This window comes from Mauremys reevesii, unplaced genomic scaffold, assembly GCF_016161935.1.
Source record: "Mauremys reevesii isolate NIE-2019 unplaced genomic scaffold, ASM1616193v1 Contig79, whole genome shotgun sequence".
NCBI lineage: Eukaryota > Metazoa > Chordata > Testudines > Geoemydidae > Mauremys > Mauremys reevesii.
In genome coordinates, this window is record NW_024100894.1 from 337,808 (window position 1) to 358,284 (window position 20,477).

At 52.1% G+C, this 20,477-nt stretch overlaps 1 protein-coding gene across 1 annotated transcript in view; it reads left to right on the forward strand.

Moving 5' to 3' along the window:
• The window catches only part of LOC120394802 (butyrophilin subfamily 1 member A1-like), a 30,993-nt gene extending 14,490 nt beyond the window's left edge, over positions 1–16,503 (forward strand). The window contains exons 5-7 of the mRNA XM_039518951.1: positions 7,758–7,778; positions 7,883–7,909; positions 15,775–16,503. Of these exons, the coding sequence (XP_039374885.1) occupies positions 7,758–7,778; positions 7,883–7,909; positions 15,775–16,334 (608 nt within the window). The 3' untranslated portion in view covers positions 16,335–16,503. The remainder of the gene's footprint in view (positions 1–7,757; positions 7,779–7,882; positions 7,910–15,774) is intronic.
• The last annotated feature ends 3,974 nt before the right edge of the window (positions 16,504–20,477 follow it).

Sequence of the window (20,477 nt, forward strand, 5' to 3'; positions counted from 1 at the left end):
CGAAAGAGGAGTTTGAAGAACAGCTAGCCAAAAACTCCAAAGGTAATAACAAAATGTTTTTTAAGTACATCAGAAGCAGGAAGCCTGCTAAACAACCAGTGGGGCCCCTTGACGATTGAAATACAAAAGGAGCGCTTAAAGACGATAAAGTCATTGCGGAGAAACTAAATGGATTCTTTGCTTCAGTCTTCACGGCTGAGGATGTTAGGGAGATTCCCAAACCTGAGCTGGCTTTTGTAGGTGACAAATCTGAGGAACTGTCACAGATTGAAGTGTCACTAGAGGAGGTTTTGAAATTAATTGATAAACTCAACATTAACAAGTCACCGGGACCAGATGGCATTCACCCAAGAGTTCTGAAAGAACTCCTATGAGAAGTTGTGGAACTATTAACTAAGGTTTGTAACCTGTCCTTTAAATCGGCATCGGTACCCAATGACTGGAAGTTAGCGAATGTAACGCCAATATTTAAAAAGGGCTCTAGAGGTGATCCCGGCAATTACAGATCGGTAAGTCTAACATCGGTACCGGGCAAATTAGTCGAAACAATAGTTAAAAATAAAATTGTCAGACACATAGAACAACACAAACTGTTGAGCAATAGTCAACATGGTTTCTGTAAAGGGAAATCGTGTTTTACTAATCTATTAGAGTTCTTTGAAGGGGTCAACAAACATGTGGACAAGCGAGATCCGGTGGACATAGTGTACATAGATTTCCAGAAAGCCTTTGACAAGGTCCCTCACCAAAGGCTCTTACGTAAATTAAGCTGTCATGGGATAAAAGGGAAGGTCCTTTCATGGATTGAGAACTGGTTAAAGGACAGGGAACAAAGGGTAGGAATTAATGGTAAATTCTCAGAATGGAGAGGAGTAACTAGTGGTGTTCCCCAAGGGTCAGTCCTAGGACCAATCCTATTCAATTTATTCATAAATGATCTGGAGAAAGGGGTAAACAGTGAGGTGGCAAAGTTTGCAGATGATACTAAACTGCTCAAGATAGTTAAGACCAAAGCAGATTGTGAAGAACTTCAAAAAGATCTCACAAAACTAAGTGATTGGACAACAAAATGGCAAATGAAATTTAATGTGGATAAATGTAAAGTAATGCACATTGGAAAAAATAACCCCAACTATACATACAACATGATGAGGGCTAATTTAGCTACAACGAGTCAGGAAAAAGATCTTGGAGTCATCGTGGATAGTTCTCTGAAGATGTCCACGCAGTGTGCAGAGGCGGTCAAAAAAGCAAACAGGATGTTAGGAATCATTAAAAAGGGGATAGAAAATAAGACTGAGAATATATTATTGCCCTTATATAAATCCATGGTATGCCCACATCTCAAATACTGTGTACAGATGTGGTCTCCTCACCTCAAAAAAGATATTCTAGCACTAGAAAAGGTTCAGAAAAGGGCAACTGAAATGATTAGGGGTTTAGAGAGGGTCCCATATGAGGAAAGATTAAAGAGGCTAGGACTCTTCAGCTTGGAAAAGAGAAGACTAAGGGGGGATATGATAGAGGTATATAAAATCATGAGTGATGTTGAATAAGTGAATAAAGGAAAGTTATTTACTTATTCCCATAATACAAGAACTAGGGGTCACCAAATGAAATTAATAGGCAGCAGGTTTAAAACAAATAAAAGGAAGTTCTTCTTCACACAGCGCACAGTCAACTTGTGGAACTCCTTCCCTGAGGAGGTTGTGAAGGCTAGGACTATAACAATGTTTAAAAGGGGACTGGATAAATTCATGGTGGCTAAATCCATAAATGGCTATTAGCTAGGATGGGTAAGAATAGTGTCCCTAGCCTCTGTTCGTCAGAGGCTGGAGATGGATGGCAGGAGAGAGATCACTTGATCATTGCCTGTTAGGTTCACTCCCTCTGGGGCACCTGGCATTGGCCACTGTTGGTAGACAGATACTGGGCTAGATTGACCTTTGGTCTGACCCGGTACGGCCGTTCTTATGTTCTTATGTTCATGTGATGGAATGAAATCCAAACTCTCGCCCTTTTCTCTCTCTGTGTCTCACTGACACAGATGAGCTGTGAAGGGGAAGGGGCTGAGCAGCTCTGTCTAGGAGCCCACATGGGCCAGGCTCATTGCTGAAGACCAGAGGTGAAAGCAAGCCGGTCCACAGCTGGGATTTAAAGGGCTCAAAGCTCCTCGCGGCTGTGGGCAGCCCAGAGCCCTTTGAATCCCGGCCGTGGCTCTGGTGGCTGGGCTGGGGCCAGGATTTAAGGGGCTTGGGGCTTCCCTCAGCGGCAGGAGCTCTGGGCCCTTTAAATCCCTGCCTCAGCCCCACAAAGCTCTGGGTTCCCCCCAGCGGCCAGAGCCCCGGGCCCTTTAATTTGCCCCTGAGCCCTTGGAGGCTCCCAGCCACCTCTTCAGCTGGGAGCCCCTGGTTGATTTAAAGGCCCTGGGTCTCCCAGCCACAGCTGGTGCCCCAGGGCCTTTAAATCTTGAGGCCACGCCCCTTCCGGATGAGGCCACGCCCCCCCTCAGGACTCCAGCAGTACCGGTAAGTCCTGTAAGTTACTTTCACCCCTGCTGGAGACTATAAGACTTGTCCAGTATTTAACAGGATCTCTCACTTGGGATCGCCCCTTCCATAGCCATGTAAAGAGGGAAGGGGCAGGATTTCACCCTCAGTGACCATGTGCTGTGTGTTTATGTGCATGTGTTTGCTCTCGTATCCAGGAGGCATTTTGTATTGGGGAAGGGGAGGGAAAGGGAAATGTATCTCCTCTCTCCCTTCCTGGTTTAGCATAAAAGTGGTCGCTCTGTATTTGGATGGACGAATTGAATTCACTGTTCCTCACCCCAGCAACCTTTGATGACAGGTAGCTGCCCCACTGCCTTCTGCCCCAGTATCTGCCATTGCCCCACTGCCTCCCTCCCTCCTCAGTATCAGTCCTTGCATCCAGCTGTGAGGGAGAAGCACAGAAGTTGGATGTTTCTGTTAAAATGATCACCAGTGAAATAACTGCAAATGGTGACAATTACATTGTCACCCACCAGGCTTTAATGTCAGCATCCCAGCCCCACTTGATAAGTATGAGCAGCAGACAGCACTACCTGCAGACTCAGACAGATCTCACTGGGCTGGTGCACCCAGCTTGCTTGCTTACACCCAGGTCACTTATTCAATGCTATCTTCAAACCCAGAAAGGCTGGACACATTTTAATAAATGGAGGGTGAGATTTTCACCCACACTTCAACCCCTTTATGGTCAGTAAAAGGACCAAAACAGCATAACTGGGCTCCAGAAGGCTTGGATCCAGCTAGGGGAGGATTCCTCCAGTGCAAGCAGTGCAGAGAACAGCTGCAGGCTGCCCTCTGAGGACCCACTCACAAGCCCTGCTGTAGGGGTGTAGGGAAGATGGGGCTGGGAACAAGAGGGGGGTGTCGGGGCAGGGCCACAGCGCACGGTGCTGCAGAGATCCTGGGCTGTGCTGCTGCCCATATGCGCCCAGGGACAGACTGCTGTAACTAAAGGCACAAGCTAAGCCAGAAAAACTCACTCTTATTATGGAATAAGTGTATCATATGGAGCATTATGCTGGTATAACATGAGTGGTTTAAATGCCCAGCTTATTTTATACTGGTATAATCCTTCTGCCCCTCTGAGTTGGCAGCAACAAGGGCCGGGTTCAATATCCAGGGGTTCCATTTCAATAACACAATACGAAACCGGCTCGAGCCCCCACCCAGTGACCTGGGACAATTACAAACCATCCCCCTGGGTGCATTTAAGAGACAATACTTCCCCTCTTGCAAGCATGGAGTCTGAGTGTAGCAAAATCCTTTTAATAAAGGAGGGAAACAACGCAGCATCATGTTAGGGAAACACCACAAACAGGATTCATAACATAAACCATGAGCAAAAGACCCACCAAGTAAGTTTTGGCAATGTCCATTTCCACTTAGGATCTTAAGTCCAATCACCCCAAAGTCCAGCAACCCAAAAATCTCTGTCCCTGGTCAGTGCCACCCCAGAGTTCAAAAGTTTATCTGCAGAATTTTACCCCCCAAGCCTGGGTGGAAATGGAGGGGGCACACAGGGTGTTAAGGGGCACCTTACATGGTCTGAGGCTGACTGTCCCACCTCTCCATAGAGTTCTGCTGCAGCCCTCACCACAAACGGCTCCACTCCACCAGTCACTCTGCTCCTCCAGCTGAGCCGTGAGCCGCTTCAGCCATCCCTACAAACCACTCAGCTCACTGTTCTACAGACCACTCCAATCATATTGTCATTTCAGCTTGTAGTAGGGGAATCCCTGTGTTGGTACACCATTAGCCCAAAGCAAATTCAGCTCAGCAGTTGCTAGCTAAACTCTTAATAGAATCAAAATGAGCTCTGCTATTCAGCATTTGAGAGAAGAAACACAATTACGGTTCCAGGACCTATCAGAACACCCATATCAATTCCCCAGCCTCTCTCAATTCACTGGGTTTTGGAACCCATGTCCCTTGCCTAACAGGTGCTACTTATTTGATGGTGAGACCCTCTGTCATGAAACAGTTTCATAGTCCTTCATTCACATAATCAGAGTAACAACATCTTATTCCTCCTGCCCCAATAACAGAGAAATTGGGGATCCCACAACTGTCAAAGTGACCATTTTGGGCTGCCATGGGCTCATGCTAGGCAGGATGGGTGAGCCTATGCAAACAAGATCAGCCCCTGAAATTCTTTTCCACACTCCCATAGTTCACCACCAGATGTCAGGGTAGAGCTCATCCTGACTCTGCTTACACTGGTGTTACTTTGCCCTGCAGACAAGCCCTGAGCTACAGCGGGGGCTGCTTTGGCATCCAGAGCACCCAGCGTCAGGAGGATACGGGGCAGCGCTTAAAGCTGCCTGAGCCCTCAAGTGCCCCTGGGCTGCAGGTTCTGAGCACAGAATCTCACCCTGAGAGTTTAGATCACATTGAGCAAAGCTCTTCACAGAGGGATCCACAGTGATGCCCAGGTCTTTTTCCTGAGTATTTTAAAGCCAATAACCTGCATGCGCAGGTCTGATTATCCTTGTAACGTGCGTTACCTCACAGTGATCAACACTGAATTTCATCAGCCATCAGGTTATCCAAGCTTGGTGCCTCTGAAATAACTCAGACTTCTTTGGTAACCTAAATCATTGTGTGTTAGCTGCGAATTTTGCCACTTTCGGGCTTTTCCTTTGTTCCAAGTCACTGATAAATAGACCAGGGGCTCTCAAACTTCATTGCACCGCGACCCCCTTCTGACAACAAAAATTACTACATGACCCCAGAATGGGAGACCGAAGCTTGAGCCTGCCCGAGTCCCGCTCTCTGGGTGGGGAGGCCAGGGCCAAAGCTGAATCCCAAGTGCTTCCATCCCAGACTGGGGGCCTGTAACCTGAATCCCCGTGCCCTCGGGCTTCAGCTTCAGCCCCAGGTGGTGAGACTCAGGCTTCGGGCCCAGACCTCAGCAAGTCTAAGCCACCCCCAGCGACTCCATTAAAAGAGGGTTGCAACCCACTTTGGGGTCTTTGAGCACCACTGAAATAGACTAAACACCCGTCCTAATACCCAACTTTGAGGCACCCCACTGCTAACCTTTTTCCATATGAAAAATTGACCATTTATTCCTGCTCTTTGTTTTCTGTCATTTAGCTGGTTTCTGTTCCAGGACAATACTTTACCCCTCACCCCATGATGACTTAGGCTATGTCTGCACTACTGAGCTTCTAATGCCACAGCTGTACCAGTGCGGCCGGGTCACTGTAAGATCTCTAGTGGAGTCACTCTGTGCCAACGGGAGAGAGTTCTCCCATCGGCGTAATGATTCACGTCCAGCGGGCGGTGGTAGCTATGTGGGCAGGAGAGTTTCTCCCACCGATATAGTGCTGTGCACTCTAACGCTTCTGCCGATGTAAATTATGTCGCTCAGGGGGTGGAATATTCACACTTCTGAGTGACTTAAGTTTTGGAGCCATAAGTGGTAGTGTAGACAGCCTTTGTTTCCTTAACAACTTTTTGTAAGGAACTTTTTAAAAAACTTTTTGAAAGGCCACATCAGTTATGCTATTGGGTTCTCCTTTGTACCATACTGGACTGACAAACTCACTGACATTTAATCGATTAGTGACACACAAACCTAGTCTACTCTAGGAATTTATACTGGTATAGCTACGTTCTTCTGGAGTGTGAATCCACACCCCTGAGAGATGCAGTTTATATTTACCAAGCTAACCCCTGGTGTAGACAGTGCTAGGTTGACAGAAGGTTCGTTACGGGGAGGTGGGTTACCTATGACAATGGGAGAATCCCTCCCCTCAGCATAGGTAGTGTCTATGCCAGGGGTCGGCAACCTTTCAGAAGGAGCTGTGCCGAGTCTTAATTTATTCACTCTAATTTAAGCTTTTGTGTGCTATTTTAATGTTTTTAGAAGGTCTCTTTCTAGAAGTCTATAATATGTAACTAAACTATTGTTGTATGTAAAGTAAATAAGGTTTTTAAAAATATTTAAGAAGATTCATTTAAAATTAAATTAAAATGCAGAGCCCCCCAGACTGGAGGCCAGGACCCGGGCAGTGAGAGTGCCACTGAAAATCATCTCAGGGGCCACCTTTGGCGCGTGTGCCATAGGTTGCCTACCCCTGGTCTATGCTGAAGCCCCCCAGCAGCAGTGGTGCAGCTGCACTGCTGTAGAGGTTTAACTGTGGACATACCCACAGTTTACTTTTCCAGCTGTGCTGGTTGGAATTTTTCCCATCATTCTCTTACAGTGGATTTAGAATTCTGGTTTAGTTCTTGTTTCAGCCAATTTGCCAGGCACTGAGGTAAGGCTCACTGGACTGTAATTCTCAGAATTACTTCGGCCAAATTTTTAAAGCTGGGTACAACATTCCCAGTCCTCTGAATCTCTGGAAGTGTAGCTGATTTTAATGAGAGATGCATATTATTGTTAGCAGCTCAGCCATATCGTCTGATGTAATTTCAGAACTCTTGGGCGTTTGCCACCTAGCAGGGATCTACGCTGCTCTTGGTGGCTGCTGGCTCTTTAACTTATCAGTTGTTCCAATATCTCCTCTTCACACCTCGATCCCTGATATTCATTTCCTGAACAGAGCAGCTCCAGGGCAGGTCTCTCCCCAACATTCTCTGTGGTGGAAACTGATGCAAAGAAACCAGTCAGTCTCTCAGCATTGTCCTTACCCTCCTCAATTGCTCCCTTTCCCCCAGCTGATCCATCGATTCTCTCACAGGCTTCCTGATACTGATGGACTGAAATATTTCCCTGGTATTTGTTTTATATCTCTGGACGTTCACTCTGTTAATTCCATTTTAGCCTCTAAATTCCCATCATGCACGTCACCCGATGTACTGTATGATCCTTTCTGCAGGCTTCACAGGGTTAATATTTTCCACTTGCTGAGGGATCCTTGCTTGGCTCTAACAACCGCCTGCACCTGGCCCAGTGGGGTTACAATATTTCTCCCCTTGCTAATTCCTTTGCTGCTCAGGAGGTGCCAGGCTCGGGTTGCTGATGTAGCCTCCAGGCTGAATCTAAGGATTTTAACTTCCTTGCTTTAAAGTCTTTTTAACTCACTTCTCTTCTGCAAGATAATGTGATATTAGGGTGACCAGATACTAAGTGTGAAAAATCGGGATAGGGGCAGGTAATAGGCGCCTATATAAGGCAAAGCCCCAAATATCAGGACTGGGGACATCTGCTCACTTTATGTGATATTGACTCATTTCTCTTGGTTTTATTTTTAGACAAACTCCAGGCTGAGCTCAGTAAGTTCCATTCCCCCCCAGTATCACCCTGTGTGACATTGTCTCCTGCTCAGTGTGTTGGTGTTCAGGGGCATTCTCACCCCTCTGTCTGTGTTTGGTTGCAGGGTGGAGAAGCGCCCAGCTCTACGCAGGTACTGTACATACCACTGGTGTTTTATCCATGGTGAGACCCACCTCCCCCCGGGAGCTCTCTGCTCCTTTCCCTGCACAGAGCATTTTCCTATGACATTCAATAGGCTGGAAACAGCAATGTCACTGGGGGGTGGATGGAAAGGGGCAGACAAAACCCAGGTTTATTGCAGAGCAGGGACCTGCCCCCTTTGGAAAAGGGCTGATTGGTGATGAAATGCTGCCCCCTGGTGTCACCTTTGCAGGGCAGTACCTGGGATCTGCAGGATGGACATTCTTATCCGTCCCATCATTTACACTGAACTGCTCGACTCTCTCTTCCCAGCAGCAGGGTTTCTATGCTCAGACTGGGCTTTAGCCCACAATTTCCTTCTAGCGTAACAGGACCAGACAGAAGCTGTTCAGTGTCCCCCTGGATCTGGGGTGAGGAAGGCACTTTCCCCATTGCAAGGGCAGACAGGTTTTTATAACCAGGTTGTGATGCTCCCTTGACCCAGTTGCAACAAATTGTGCCCCCGCAGCAACTTTTCTGCCTCACAGCCGTGGCTGAGGAGTGTGTGTGTTTGTACCCAGCCTGCAGCCTGACCGTGTGTGTGCCCTGGTGCATGCTGGGAGAGTCTGGGCAGCTCCAGGAGGGATCAGAGAGCCCACGGGCCATGCGCACACATTGCAGCACCACTGGCCCAGGGGTCCATGCACTCCAGGGTATCCTACTACACACAGCTGGGAGGGAGGGGGGCACCCAGGGCAGTTACACAAACACCACTGGGGGTCCTGTTAGGGTCACCACCTCTGAGGTGCAACAAAACAGGAAATCTGCCTGCTTCATGTACACCCCCTGTTCCCTCACCCGGGCACTGTCTCCCCCTCCGAATCCCGGGAGAGGGCACCAGCCCCCAGAGGCTCCTGCTCCTGGACTGCCCCAAATACCAACCTCACCCAGCAGGCCATGGCACCAGATCTACCCCGCTGCCCCCAGCGGTGACCCCCACAGCTGGTACCTGCACAGTGGTGACTGGCCCCTGCTGGCCCTGAGCTCCTGATCTCACTCACTGCTCCAAGCTGCCCCGTCTCTGCAGCTCCCAGACACTCTGCATCCAGAGCTCCCCTTGCATAGGTACCACCACCCCACAGCTTCCCCGCTACAGCCACTGACACACCTGAGACTTGTCATGTCCTGGAAAGACTCACAGATTTCCCAGGAGAGTGGCATGAACAAAGGGACAATCCTGGGAAAACCTGGACAGGTCGGGTTGCCAACTTTCTAATCTCCCAAAACCAAACATCCCTGCCCTGCCCCTGCCCTGAGGCCCTGTCCCTGCCCTTCCTCTTCCCTGAGGCCCACTCCATCCCCCTTCCCTCCATCGCTTGCTCTCCCCGACCCTCAGTCATTTTCACTGGGCTGGGACAGGGGTTTGGAGTGTGGAAGGGGGGGGTTGATCTCCAGCTTGGGGTGTGGGCTCTGGGGTGGGGCCAGAGATGAGGGGTTTGGGGCAAAAGAAGGGGCTCCGGGCTGGGGCAGGGGGTTGGGGTGTTGGTGGGAATGAGTGGTGTGGGCTCCAGGAGGGAGCTTGGGTGTGGGAGGGGACTCAGGGCTGGGGCAGGGGGTTGGAAATGTGGGAGGGGTTCAGGGTTCCGGCAGCTCTTACCACGGTGTTGTAGTGACCAGGCAAAGTACTAACAAACAAACTTCAACAGGACTTTAGTTTTAAAGTGGAAACCTCTTTACCAAGCTGCTGCTGCACCCTCGGTAGCTCTCATTCAGCGTCCTCAACTCCTCCCCCCATCTCCTGTTTCCTGCCCTTTCAGACTCCCCACAGCCAGTGCTCCCAGTTCTAATAATTGCAAACATCTAAACACGACATTCCCTCCTCTCTTAAGAAACTCTCCCAATTAAAATAAACACTGGTGTTCTAACCACAGGAACAAATATGAAACAAGACACTATACTGTTGGTAGAAATATTACATTGAAAACACTGTAGATACTACATAACGTAGTCTTCTAGTCCAGACAGATGGTCGTCTGGGTCTGACAGGCCGTCTCTCGAGCCCCGGTTCCAGTGCAATGTCTTGTGTTGGTTGGTTCTACGGTGAAGTCGTCCAATGCAGACTGGGTGTTGGCATAATCTCTTGGTGCACAGGCAGGTGCAAGATAAGCATCCCATACCTGCCCATCAGAAAGTCGATAGGTGTAAGATCCCTTCTTCTCTATGATTTTAAGAGGAGCTGTGAATTTATGGTCCCCTTTGCGTAAAATTCCAGGTTTTCGTATTCTAACGAAGGAACCGCACTCAAACTTTAGTTCCTTAGCACCCCGTCGCTTGTCTGGGAAAACTTTGCTTGATTCCGTTCAACTGCTTTTTCTCACATCATCCTTGGTAGGGGCCTCAGGTTGTGCCTTTAACAATCCAGCAATGTTCAGTTTAGTATTCATCTGTTTCCCATGTAGTAACTCTGCGGGTGATCTTTGCGTTGTGGCATGTCGGGTAGCCCGGAATGCTGGCAAGAAATCAATAGTGAAGGGTATCCACAATCGCCCTTCCAGTTCAGCCGTTTGCAAACTCTCTTTCAAACGTCTGTTAAACTGTTCGATTTCCCCATTGGCTTGAGGGTAATATAGAGGTGACCTTCTGTGTAAAATGTTCCTCTCTGCTAGAAAAGTTTCAAACTCCAGGGAAGTAAATCGGTGGCCACTTCCAGGAGCTGCACGGACCTAGGGAGGCAGGGGGCCTGCCTTAGCTCCAGGCCCCCGCTGCGCCACTGACCAGACTTTTAATGTCCCAGTCAGTGGTGCCAAACGGAGCCGCCAGGGTCCCTTTTCGACCAGGCGTTCCAATCAAAAACCGAATGCCTGACAACCCTATGGACAGGTGCCAACTCTAGGTCCTGTCCACACGGCCCAATAACACCCTGCTGAGCCAGGTACAGGCAGCCACATGCCAGCCCAGGCCCCTGGCAGGGACCCTGAGCTGCCAGCTGCCATGGTCACTAACAGTGTTAGCTCTGTCACATGCCACTCACCAGGCTTAGAGCCCCCAGGGCCCAGCCCCAGGAACTGCTGTAACCTGAAACCAGAGCAATGCAGGGCTGGAAGGGATCTCGAGAGGTCACCTAGTCCAGCCCCCGCCCCATGCTGGAGCAGGGCCTAGAGCATCCCTGGCAGGGATTTGTCCAGCCTGTTCTTACAAACCTCCAGTGACAGGGATACCACAACCTCCCCTGGAGCCGGGTCCAGAGCTTCACTGCCCTGAGAATTAGAAAGTGTTTCCTCATCTCCAGCCTCAACCTCCCTTGCTGCCGATTGTGCCCATTGTTCCTTGGAAAGGCCCTCGCCCTGCCTGCTGGGGTCACTGGCTTTGCATCGCTGTTATTGCACTGAATGGCTGGCGGCGCTGGGCTGGCTCAGGTGGGCAGTGAGGGCAGCTGGGCAGGGCTGGCTCCAGCCACCAGCGTACCAAGCTGGTGCTTGGGGCAGCGTATGAAAGGGGGCGGCATGTCCGGCAATTCGGCAGCGAGTCCCTCACTCCCTCTTTGTGGGAAGGACCTGCCGCGGAATTGCCGCGGAAGAAGCGGCGGTGGTAGAGTCGCGGTGGAAGTGCCACAGATCAGGATCGCAGCTTTTTTTTTTTTTGGCTGCTTGTGGCAGCAAAAACCCTGGAGCCAGTCCTGCAGCTGGGGCCTTTCACTGATCTCAGCCCACACTGAGAGTCTGGTTCCCAGCGAACAGGAGCTCACATCATAACTCACTTTAAAGGCAACCTCACCGGCCACCTCCGCAGGGAAGCCAAGACCTGAATGCACACCGGGGCGATTCCTCCCCAGGGAGAGGCTCCGGCAGATGTCAGGGCTGAGCCATGTTGACTGGACAGTGAGGGGCTCACATGGCTGCTGTGATGTCCTAGTACCCTCAAAACACAGAGCTCCAGCAGCTGGGGTGTAAACCCCACTTGTACCCCCAGCACTGAACTGACTGACACTGCCCCAAGGCTCCTCTCCCCCTGGGGCTGAGGGGTGAGTAAGGGGCATTGGAAGAGGGAGGCCAGGGGGCCATGGCCAGTCACTTTTACCAATGGGAGGGCTATTCCCTCCCACTTTTTACCAGCTGTCAGGATGAGTGATGAGGGGGGAGGGGGCCGAGAGGAACGACCAGAGTGTTGGGGGGAAGAGGTGGTGTGAAGGCCGGGGCTCAGGACGAAGGGGCAGTGTGAGAGCGAGGTTCAGGGGTGCAGGGACAGGAGCTCAGGGAGAAGGGCTGGCACGAGTGGGTGACCCCTCTACTTTTAGGGAGCTTCCATCACTCCTGGGGAGAGCACCATCCCGGATCCTGATCCACAGGCACATCTTTGTATTTTCCGGGTGCGCAGAGCTTTCAGGGTGGAGACTCTTTCATGCTCACCCAGGAACCTGTGCTGGGAGGCCCCACTGCCCAGGAGGCCGAGGGCTCTCACTCCCCTGCCCTGGGGGTGAAGGGAGGGGCCCTGGGGATGCTGTTCCCCATCCCAGGAAGGGGGTGAAGGGGATGTGGACACAGACAATGTCCCTTCTTGCACTGTGAGGGACAGACCTGGCTCCACCCTGGGCTTCAGAGCCTGAGCTCCGGCCTGAGCCTGAAAGTCTATGCGGCTCTTTTTAATTCCAAAGAGGGAATCCCGTAAGCCTGAATCTGTCCACCCTGTTCCAAGACTCGCTGCTGCAGGCTGTGTAGAAGGACCCAAAGTGTCTCCAGAGTCTGGGTGTGAAAGTTCCCAGCATGTCTGTCCCAGGGCTGGTTAATGAGAGCGAGGGGGGTGGCTGGCACAGTCGTTAGATGGAGACACCTGAGCTCCTGGGGCTCTGAGACGGTCTCTGTGACTGTTGTCCGCCCTGGGAGATGCCCAGGTGCAGCTGCAGAGGATCTGGCCACTAGCATCATCCATGAGACAAATGGCTCTGGGCAGAGAGTTCAGACTGGAGCCAAGTCTCCATTTTCAGCCCGATTTGTGGGGGTGAGATCAGGGGCCCAGGGGGCATTTGTCTGCAAAGGGCAAATTAACCAGCAGCTCTGGAGTGTTTCATCACTGATGTCCTGAGCCTGGCCTGCCTGTAACTGCGTTTCTGGGGATGTTGACAGTCTCTCATTGCAGGTCACTGGGATTGGGGCTCCTAAGTTGCTCAGAAAGGTTTTCAGTGGAGCTGGGTGAAATGTTTTGGACAAATAGTTTATTTGCTGCAAAATTATATTTCTGGTCAACAGAAATTATTCGTGACTCCATGTCGGGTTTGCTGACTAGTTTCAATTAAGAGAAAAAGGTGCTGCCTCTTCCCTTGTAGCCTTTAGCCCAGTGGTTGGGCCCTCAGCTGGGAGCCCCAGGTTCAATCCCCCCGTGTGATGCCATGAGAGCTCGAACCGCTGGGCTCCAGGTGTCTGATGACGTCCCCCTGTGTCTAAACACTGCCATGGGCACTGGGCCAGAGCATGGGAGTGAGAATGACTCTGCAGCCCAGTGGGTCAGGCCCCCACCTGGGAGCCCAGAGTCCAGCTTCCCTGCTCCAGTGACCCTGTAATTATTGATCCATAACCCCAGTGATGGGAGGGGTTACGGCCCCTGGCACAGCAGTGTCTCAGCCATGTCTGCCGGGGTTTCCTTGCACTGATGTAGCTGCACCGGTGCAAACCCCTAGTATAGATGCGCTGTGCAGGTGTGAACTGGGACTGGTCCCGGTGCAGTTTCTCCCAGATGGAGGGAGCAGTAAGTGGGGAAATGCCCCCTCCCCTCCCCACTGCCCTGGCCTCATTAGCAACAGCCCATTTATACCCCCCCCCCCCGAATCTTCCACTGTACTGCCCCCCAAGTGAGCCCAATCCAGACAACTGCCCCCATGGGGGTGGGGCTCGGCCTGGCAAGGGGAAGGGGCTGTGAGGTTTTCCTGGCTGGAAGGTGGGGCCCATGGGGCCTGCCAGCATGGAGAGTCCCAGCTGCTCCCCCTGGGGCAGGGCTGCACCCCCAGTGTGTGTGGGGACAGCACCGACCTGCTCTGAGCGAGAAACCAACCACACATGGCCCGACAGCAACAGAATTTCCCTGGATCCTGCCTCTCCCTCCCCCCTCTCTGGCTCCCGCCCCTCCCTTACCCTTCCCTCACCCCTGTGAGGGACCCTGGACCCTGCATCTATTCTGACCCCTCACCAACATCCCTCCCACTCTTCTCACTCCCATTCTGCTCCCCTGGGCTCCTGCCCCTCTACTCCCACTTTCCCTCCCTGGCACATGCCCCTGCTGTTCACCCATCTCTGCCCCGCTGGGACAGCCCATCCCTTCTCCCCCTGCCCTCCTGGCATCTGCCCCTCTCCCACAAACATCCTCTGCACCCTGGAGCCCTCCCATCACTTCACACCCCCGCTATGTCCTGGCATCCACCTCTCCCCAGTCCCTCCTCTGCTGCCATGTCTCCCAGCCCTCCCCTCACCCCCATCTGCTTCCCTGGTGCCTACAACTGCCATCGCACCCCCCACCCTCCTCTGCTGTCCTGACACCTGCCCCTCTTCTCACCCTCTCTGACCCCTGGCACCCACCCCTACCCTCGTCCCCCTGTGCCCACCCCTCTTCTAACCCCACTCTGCCCCCCTGGCACCTGCCTCTCCCCAATCCCCTCTCCTAGCACCTCCCTCTACTCACCTGCCCTGCCTCTCACCCCTCTCTGCCCCTGGTGCTTCTCCTCCCCTCCTCTGCCCTCCCTGCGCCTGCCCTTCTGCTCAGCCCCTCAATCCCCTGGCACCTGCCTCCCCCCTCCCCACATCCTCCTGCTGCCCCTTCCCTCCTCCTGCCCCCAACACCTGACTCTCCCTTGTCCCCTTCCCGGTGCCCATCCCCCTCCACCTCTGCCCCACTGACCCTGCTCTCCTCTCAGCCCTCTGCCACCATCACCCATGCCACCTTCTCCTTATTTCTCACCCCTGCCCCTCCCCTTCCCCTCTGGCTCCGTGACACCTGCCCCCCACACCTCCCTCCAGTCCCCTGGTGCCAGCTCCTCCTCTGCCCCAAGTCCCAGCTCTACCCAGGCCCCATCTGCTTCCCAGGTGCCTGCTGTTTCCTTTGCCCCTCTGCCTGCCTGGTGCAAGTCCCTTCCCTCACATCCCCTGGTCTCAGCCCTTCCCCTCCCCTCACCCTCTCCTAGTCCCTGCCCCCTGGTGCCCACATCTCTCTGCACACGCCTCTGCCCCCATAGGGCCTGCCCGTCTCCACACCCCTCTCGGCCCCCTTTCTGCTCACCTGCTCCCTCATCCCCATTCTGCCCTTTTGGCACCAATGCCTGTTCATTTGCTCCCCCATGGTTCCACCTCCCCACTCCTCATCATCTCACCCCCTGGCAGCTCACCAGCCCCTTGATTTCCCTTGCCCCACTGGAGCTTCCCCATTCCCTCACACCCCTCTGCCCCCTGCTGCCTGCCCCTTCCTGTGCTTCCCTGTGCCCCCTGGGGTCCTTCCTTCTTCTGCTCTGGTGCCCACCCCTCCTCACCCCTGCAGCCCCTGGAACCCACCCTTCCCTTCACACCCCTATCATCCTGGTGCCTCCTTCCCATATCACCCCATAGCCCTTGTGCCTGCCCCACCCCTATGTCCCTCCCTCCCCCTCCTGTCACCTCCCCTCCCCTTTCCTCTCCCAGCATCAGCCTGTCACCTCCCCTCCCCACCTCCCCTGACACCTTCTCACCTCCCCGCTCCTCCTGCCCTTTCCCCTCATTGTCTCCTCACAGGCAGAGGGGCCCTGACTCCCCTCAGGCAACAACCCCTCCCCACAGTGATTAACGGGGCGCAGGTTAATTTCCCTTTGATCCCAGTGACCAGCCCCTGCCCCCGGCCCTGACTCTGTGACTCTCTCCCCAGTGGACGTGACTCTGGATCCAGACACGGCAAATCCCAGACTCGTCCTGTCTGAGGATCGGAAACGTGTGAGACTCGGAGACAAATGCCAGGATCTGCCCAACAACCCTGAGAGATTTGATCCTTGTCCCTGTGTCCTGGGCACTGAGGGGTTCGCGGGCGGGAAGCGTTACTGGGAGGTGGAGGTGGGAGACAAGACGAGATGGGATCTGGGGGTTTGTAGGGAATCTGTGAGCAGGAAGGGGCCAGTCACACTCACACCTGAGGATGGATACTGGGCCATGGTGCTGTGGGATGGGAGATACAAGGCCGGCACCTCCCCCCCGACCGCCATTCCCGTGAGGGTCAGGCCCAGCCAGGTGGGGATTTTCCTGGACTACGAGGCGGGCAAGGTCTCATTTTACAATGTGACTGACAGGTGCCATCTCTACACTTTCACTGGCACCTTCTCCGGGAAGCTCCGCCCTTATTTCAATCCTGGTACCAACATTTGGGGTACAAACATGGCTCCCCTGATAATCTGCCCAGTCCCAGCTCAGGCCAGAGGGAATCTCTGTCCCTGACAGTGACCCCACGGCACAGACTGGCCCCTCCCAGCCCTGCTGCTCTTCCCGTCCCCAGTGGTGGGGGCCAGTTACTGCAGCAACTGGATTTTCTGTGCTGACCGGACGCTGCCACTTTTCCTTTTCAACTGGAGGTCCCAGTCGAAAACCGGACACCTGGGAACCCCCAGCCCCCACTTTCCCCGTCTCCTGTCAGAATTTTCTACAGTGAGATGTCAATGTAAAATATGAAAGAAAAAAGATTATTTAGAAAATATTGTAACAAGGTGTAAATACAAGAATATTTTAATTTACATTTAAACAGTACTTCAAAAACAAGCATGTAAACATTTTTAGAAATGGAATTATTTATATTACATTTATTTTTTGATTCTTCCCTCTAATCTATATTGAAGTTTAACTTCTCTAAATAACGTCATTTGTATTTCAACTGGAGAATACAAGAAATGCAAAATATTTATCTTAAAATAAAGTATTAAATTCTCAGACTGGGTTGTTCAGTTACAATGTACATGTGTTATAAACATCACAACTACACACATGTGCAGCTGCTCTCTCTGTTTCCCCCTCATCCCCTTTATTGTCTTGACTGGTTCTCCCTGGAAGGCAGGGCACATACACCCACCTCCTGCAGTACATCTTTGAAAATTAATAGGTTAAAAAAATGATAGAATTAAGTAAGCAATATATTTAACTTAACTCACACATGATTATATAATAGTCTTTGAACTTCTGTCAGCATTAATTCATGTGACTTAACTTTCTAGCTACATATAATTGTTAATCAAGATGTGACCCTTCCTTTCTTTTTCCTCACATCAATTAACAAAACACAGTCCCTGGCTGGCAGACCTCTCTGTGAATTAAGCAGCATGCAGTCTGCCAGGGCACCTCCACCAAGCGTCTTTATGATTTTTTATGGTGCATCACAACACAGCCGTTACGAGGAGCCCCCTTCCAGCTCCCTGGTTCAGCCTTTTATACTGCTGCTTTCTTCTCAGCGCTGAGCTAGTGACCGCATCAGGCTCCGTACAGGTGCAAATGATTCCCTCTGCCCTTCCAAACCCAAACTACTCAGTCCCTTCTACTCTAACTGCACCCAGTGGCCAGGGCCGTCCTTACCCATATGCAAACTATTCAGCTGCGTAGGGCACCAAATTGCTCCAAATTTCCTGGTGCCCAACTGTCACGGACTTACAGATCGTGCCCACTCATGGCCCTGTGCGGTCCGTGTGTGTGTGAAGTGCCCCTTCAATGAGACAGCCCTTTTCCTGGGGTCCACTCTCTCTCAGGGTTGGCCTCTCTACCTCCTGGAGCTGCACCTCTCTGAGCCTTAGCACGTCTGTCTCTGCTGTGGGCCCCCTTGGGGAGTTCACTTGCTCTGGACTCCCCAGGGCCTCCACCCCCCAAAGGTTATGCTGCAACCCTGTTCTCTAGACCGGAGTGACTCTCTGCCAACATAAAACAGGAGGGTTTATTGAGCATTGAACACAGCACAGGAAACTCTCAGGCCTGGCCTCCCTCAGCACAGCACATCCCAGTCTCCCCTGCATCCAGGTGGACTCTGCTTGCTCCCTCTCTCCAGCCCGGAGCCCCTCTGCTTCCCAACTGGGCATCTGATATCACCAGCCCCAGGCCCTGCCTCTGTCCATTGTCTTCTTTCCAGGTAAACAGGGTCATCTGGCCTCCTCTTCTCTCCGCCCTCCTCTGGCTGGAACCGGCTGGTTAGGTCATGGAGTCCTCTCTTCGCAGCCCATTGTCCTCCCACTGGCCAGAACCGACTGCGTGGTCAGGTCACCAATCTCTGGGGTGTCCCTCCTCCAGGCCATTGGCTGGGCTCCCAAGTTCCCTCTCCGGTCCTCTGCCACAACAAACTCCCTCTCCCCTCACCTCGTTAAACCAGTAACACCCAGGGGCACTGAGTCCCACTCCCTCTGCGTGCAAACCATTGGAAAACCATGAAAATATAAGAAAATCCCCCATTTTGTCACACCTATGCAGCTGCATGCTGCTCCAGAAGCCAGCCTGATCTCCCAGCCAGCTGAGCCAACCAGGAAAGCTGCCCCTACCCCACTCTGTCCCCACCCCACCTCTTCCCCAGCCCCTGCCCCACTCTGCCTCTTCCCACCCCTGCTCCACCCCAGCCCCACCTTCACTCCACCTTCCCTGAGCTACATCCGGGCAATGCAGCAGCGGTCAGGCCTGTTGTGACAATGCAGTTCTGGCGGGACCCAACTGAGAGTGCCAATTCAGGACCAATTGCTTAAATAGGGCAGTTACAGCCCTAGGCTGGGGTTTTTCCACCTCTAAGGCAAACCAAACCAGCCAGACAAAAAGGACTTCAGTTTCACCCCACTGGCTAACCACAAGTCACACACGCAATTTCCTTAGACACTCCAATCTCCCAGTATCACCACCAGTGCGACTCGTTATGGGGATGAATGGTTATGAAAACCAACACCCCAGTAAAGAAAACCAGTTCTCTCGATTCCAAAGAATCAAGCCCCAGGCCCAGGTCAATATACACATCAGATCTTACCCACAAATCACGTTGTTGCCAATCCTTTAGAATCTAAAATCTAAAGGTTTATTCATAAAGGGAAAAGGTAGAGATGAGAACTAGAATTGGTTAAATGGAATCAATAACATACAGTAATGGCAAAGTTCTTAGTTCAGGCTTGTAGCAGTGATGGAGTAAACTGCAGGTTCAAGTCAAGTCTCTGGAGAACATCCCCCACTGGGGGATCAGTCCTTTGTGCAGAGCTTCAGTTTGTAGCAAAGTCCCTCCAGAGGTAAGAAGCAGGATTGAAGATCAGATGGAGATGAGGCATCAGCCTTTATAGGCTTTACAGCAAAATGAAGTCTGGAGTCACCTGGGCAAGTCCTGCATACTTTGCTGAATTACAAGGGTATCTGCCTTCTCTCCATGGGTCAATTGTGTAGCTGATGGTCCTTAATAGGCCATTAAGCAGGCTAGGCAGAGCTACCACCACCAGAAACACAGCACAGATTTGAAATACAGATAGTACAGAGCTAATACTTATAACTTCAACTACAAAATGATACATACATATAGACACCATAATCATAACCAGCAACCCATAACCTGGTCTTAGACACCTTACATGACCACATGACCCCCTTTACATAAGATTTGGTGCCACTACAGGACCTTGGTTGCAAACCATGTTCTATATGGTCCCAGATTATATCAATAACATCACACCTGTCCTGCACTCAGCAAGCGGCAGGAAGTGGAGTGACCCAGCCTCAGCCTGCTCCGCTCCGCCAGCTCCCAGCTGCACCGCCAGTGAGTGCTTGGGGGTGGTTCTCCCCAGCCCCCCAAGTCCCAAGTCTGGGAGTCAGGGGAGCAGAGAGGAGGGGTTGGGGGCCAGGTCAATCCACTTCCTGCCACCCCATGAGTGCAGGGTTGGGCCTGTCCTGCAATCACCAGGCAGTGGGAAGTGGAGCGACCCAGCCCCAATCTGCTCCACTCCGCTGGCTTATGCCGGGGGGGTGGTTTCCTCTCTGCCCCCCAAGCTTGCTTCTGCCCCACAGACATTGGGCATGCCCCCCGCAGAGGCCTGGGGACACCTTCTGCATGGAGGCCGGGGGCCCCCTCCCACGGGGGGGGGGGCAGTTGCTTAGGGCATCACAACGTCTAGGGACGGCCCTGCAGTTAGCCTGGGTGTTCTCAGTGACCAGGGTGCCGGCTTCCAAGGGCTCAGTCTGTAGCTGCTAACAGCTCCTGTCACACAGCCATGAGTGTGTAATTGACCATAGAGTGGAAATAACACCCAATGTAAACTGTTACCTCATTGTTCAATTCACAACCTAGATCTGCCGGTATCTGCTCTGCACAGCCATGTTGGTATATAATGTTACATGTCTTCTTCTCCCCGTCATGTGCTGTCATAGTTCTAAGTGGAAATTCTACCTCTTTTGAAAAATCATCTGTAGCTGTCAGTACAAACTGGTATCGCATCTGTGGTACTGGATAGAGCCCAATTAAATCTGCTCCCGCAATTCCCAGGATTAACAACCTGTGTGCAAGAACACAGGCTGGAGTTCTCATTTGGATCTTTCCTATGACATTTTAATTATAATCCCATACATAGTAAAGCAAAGTAAATGTTATAATGT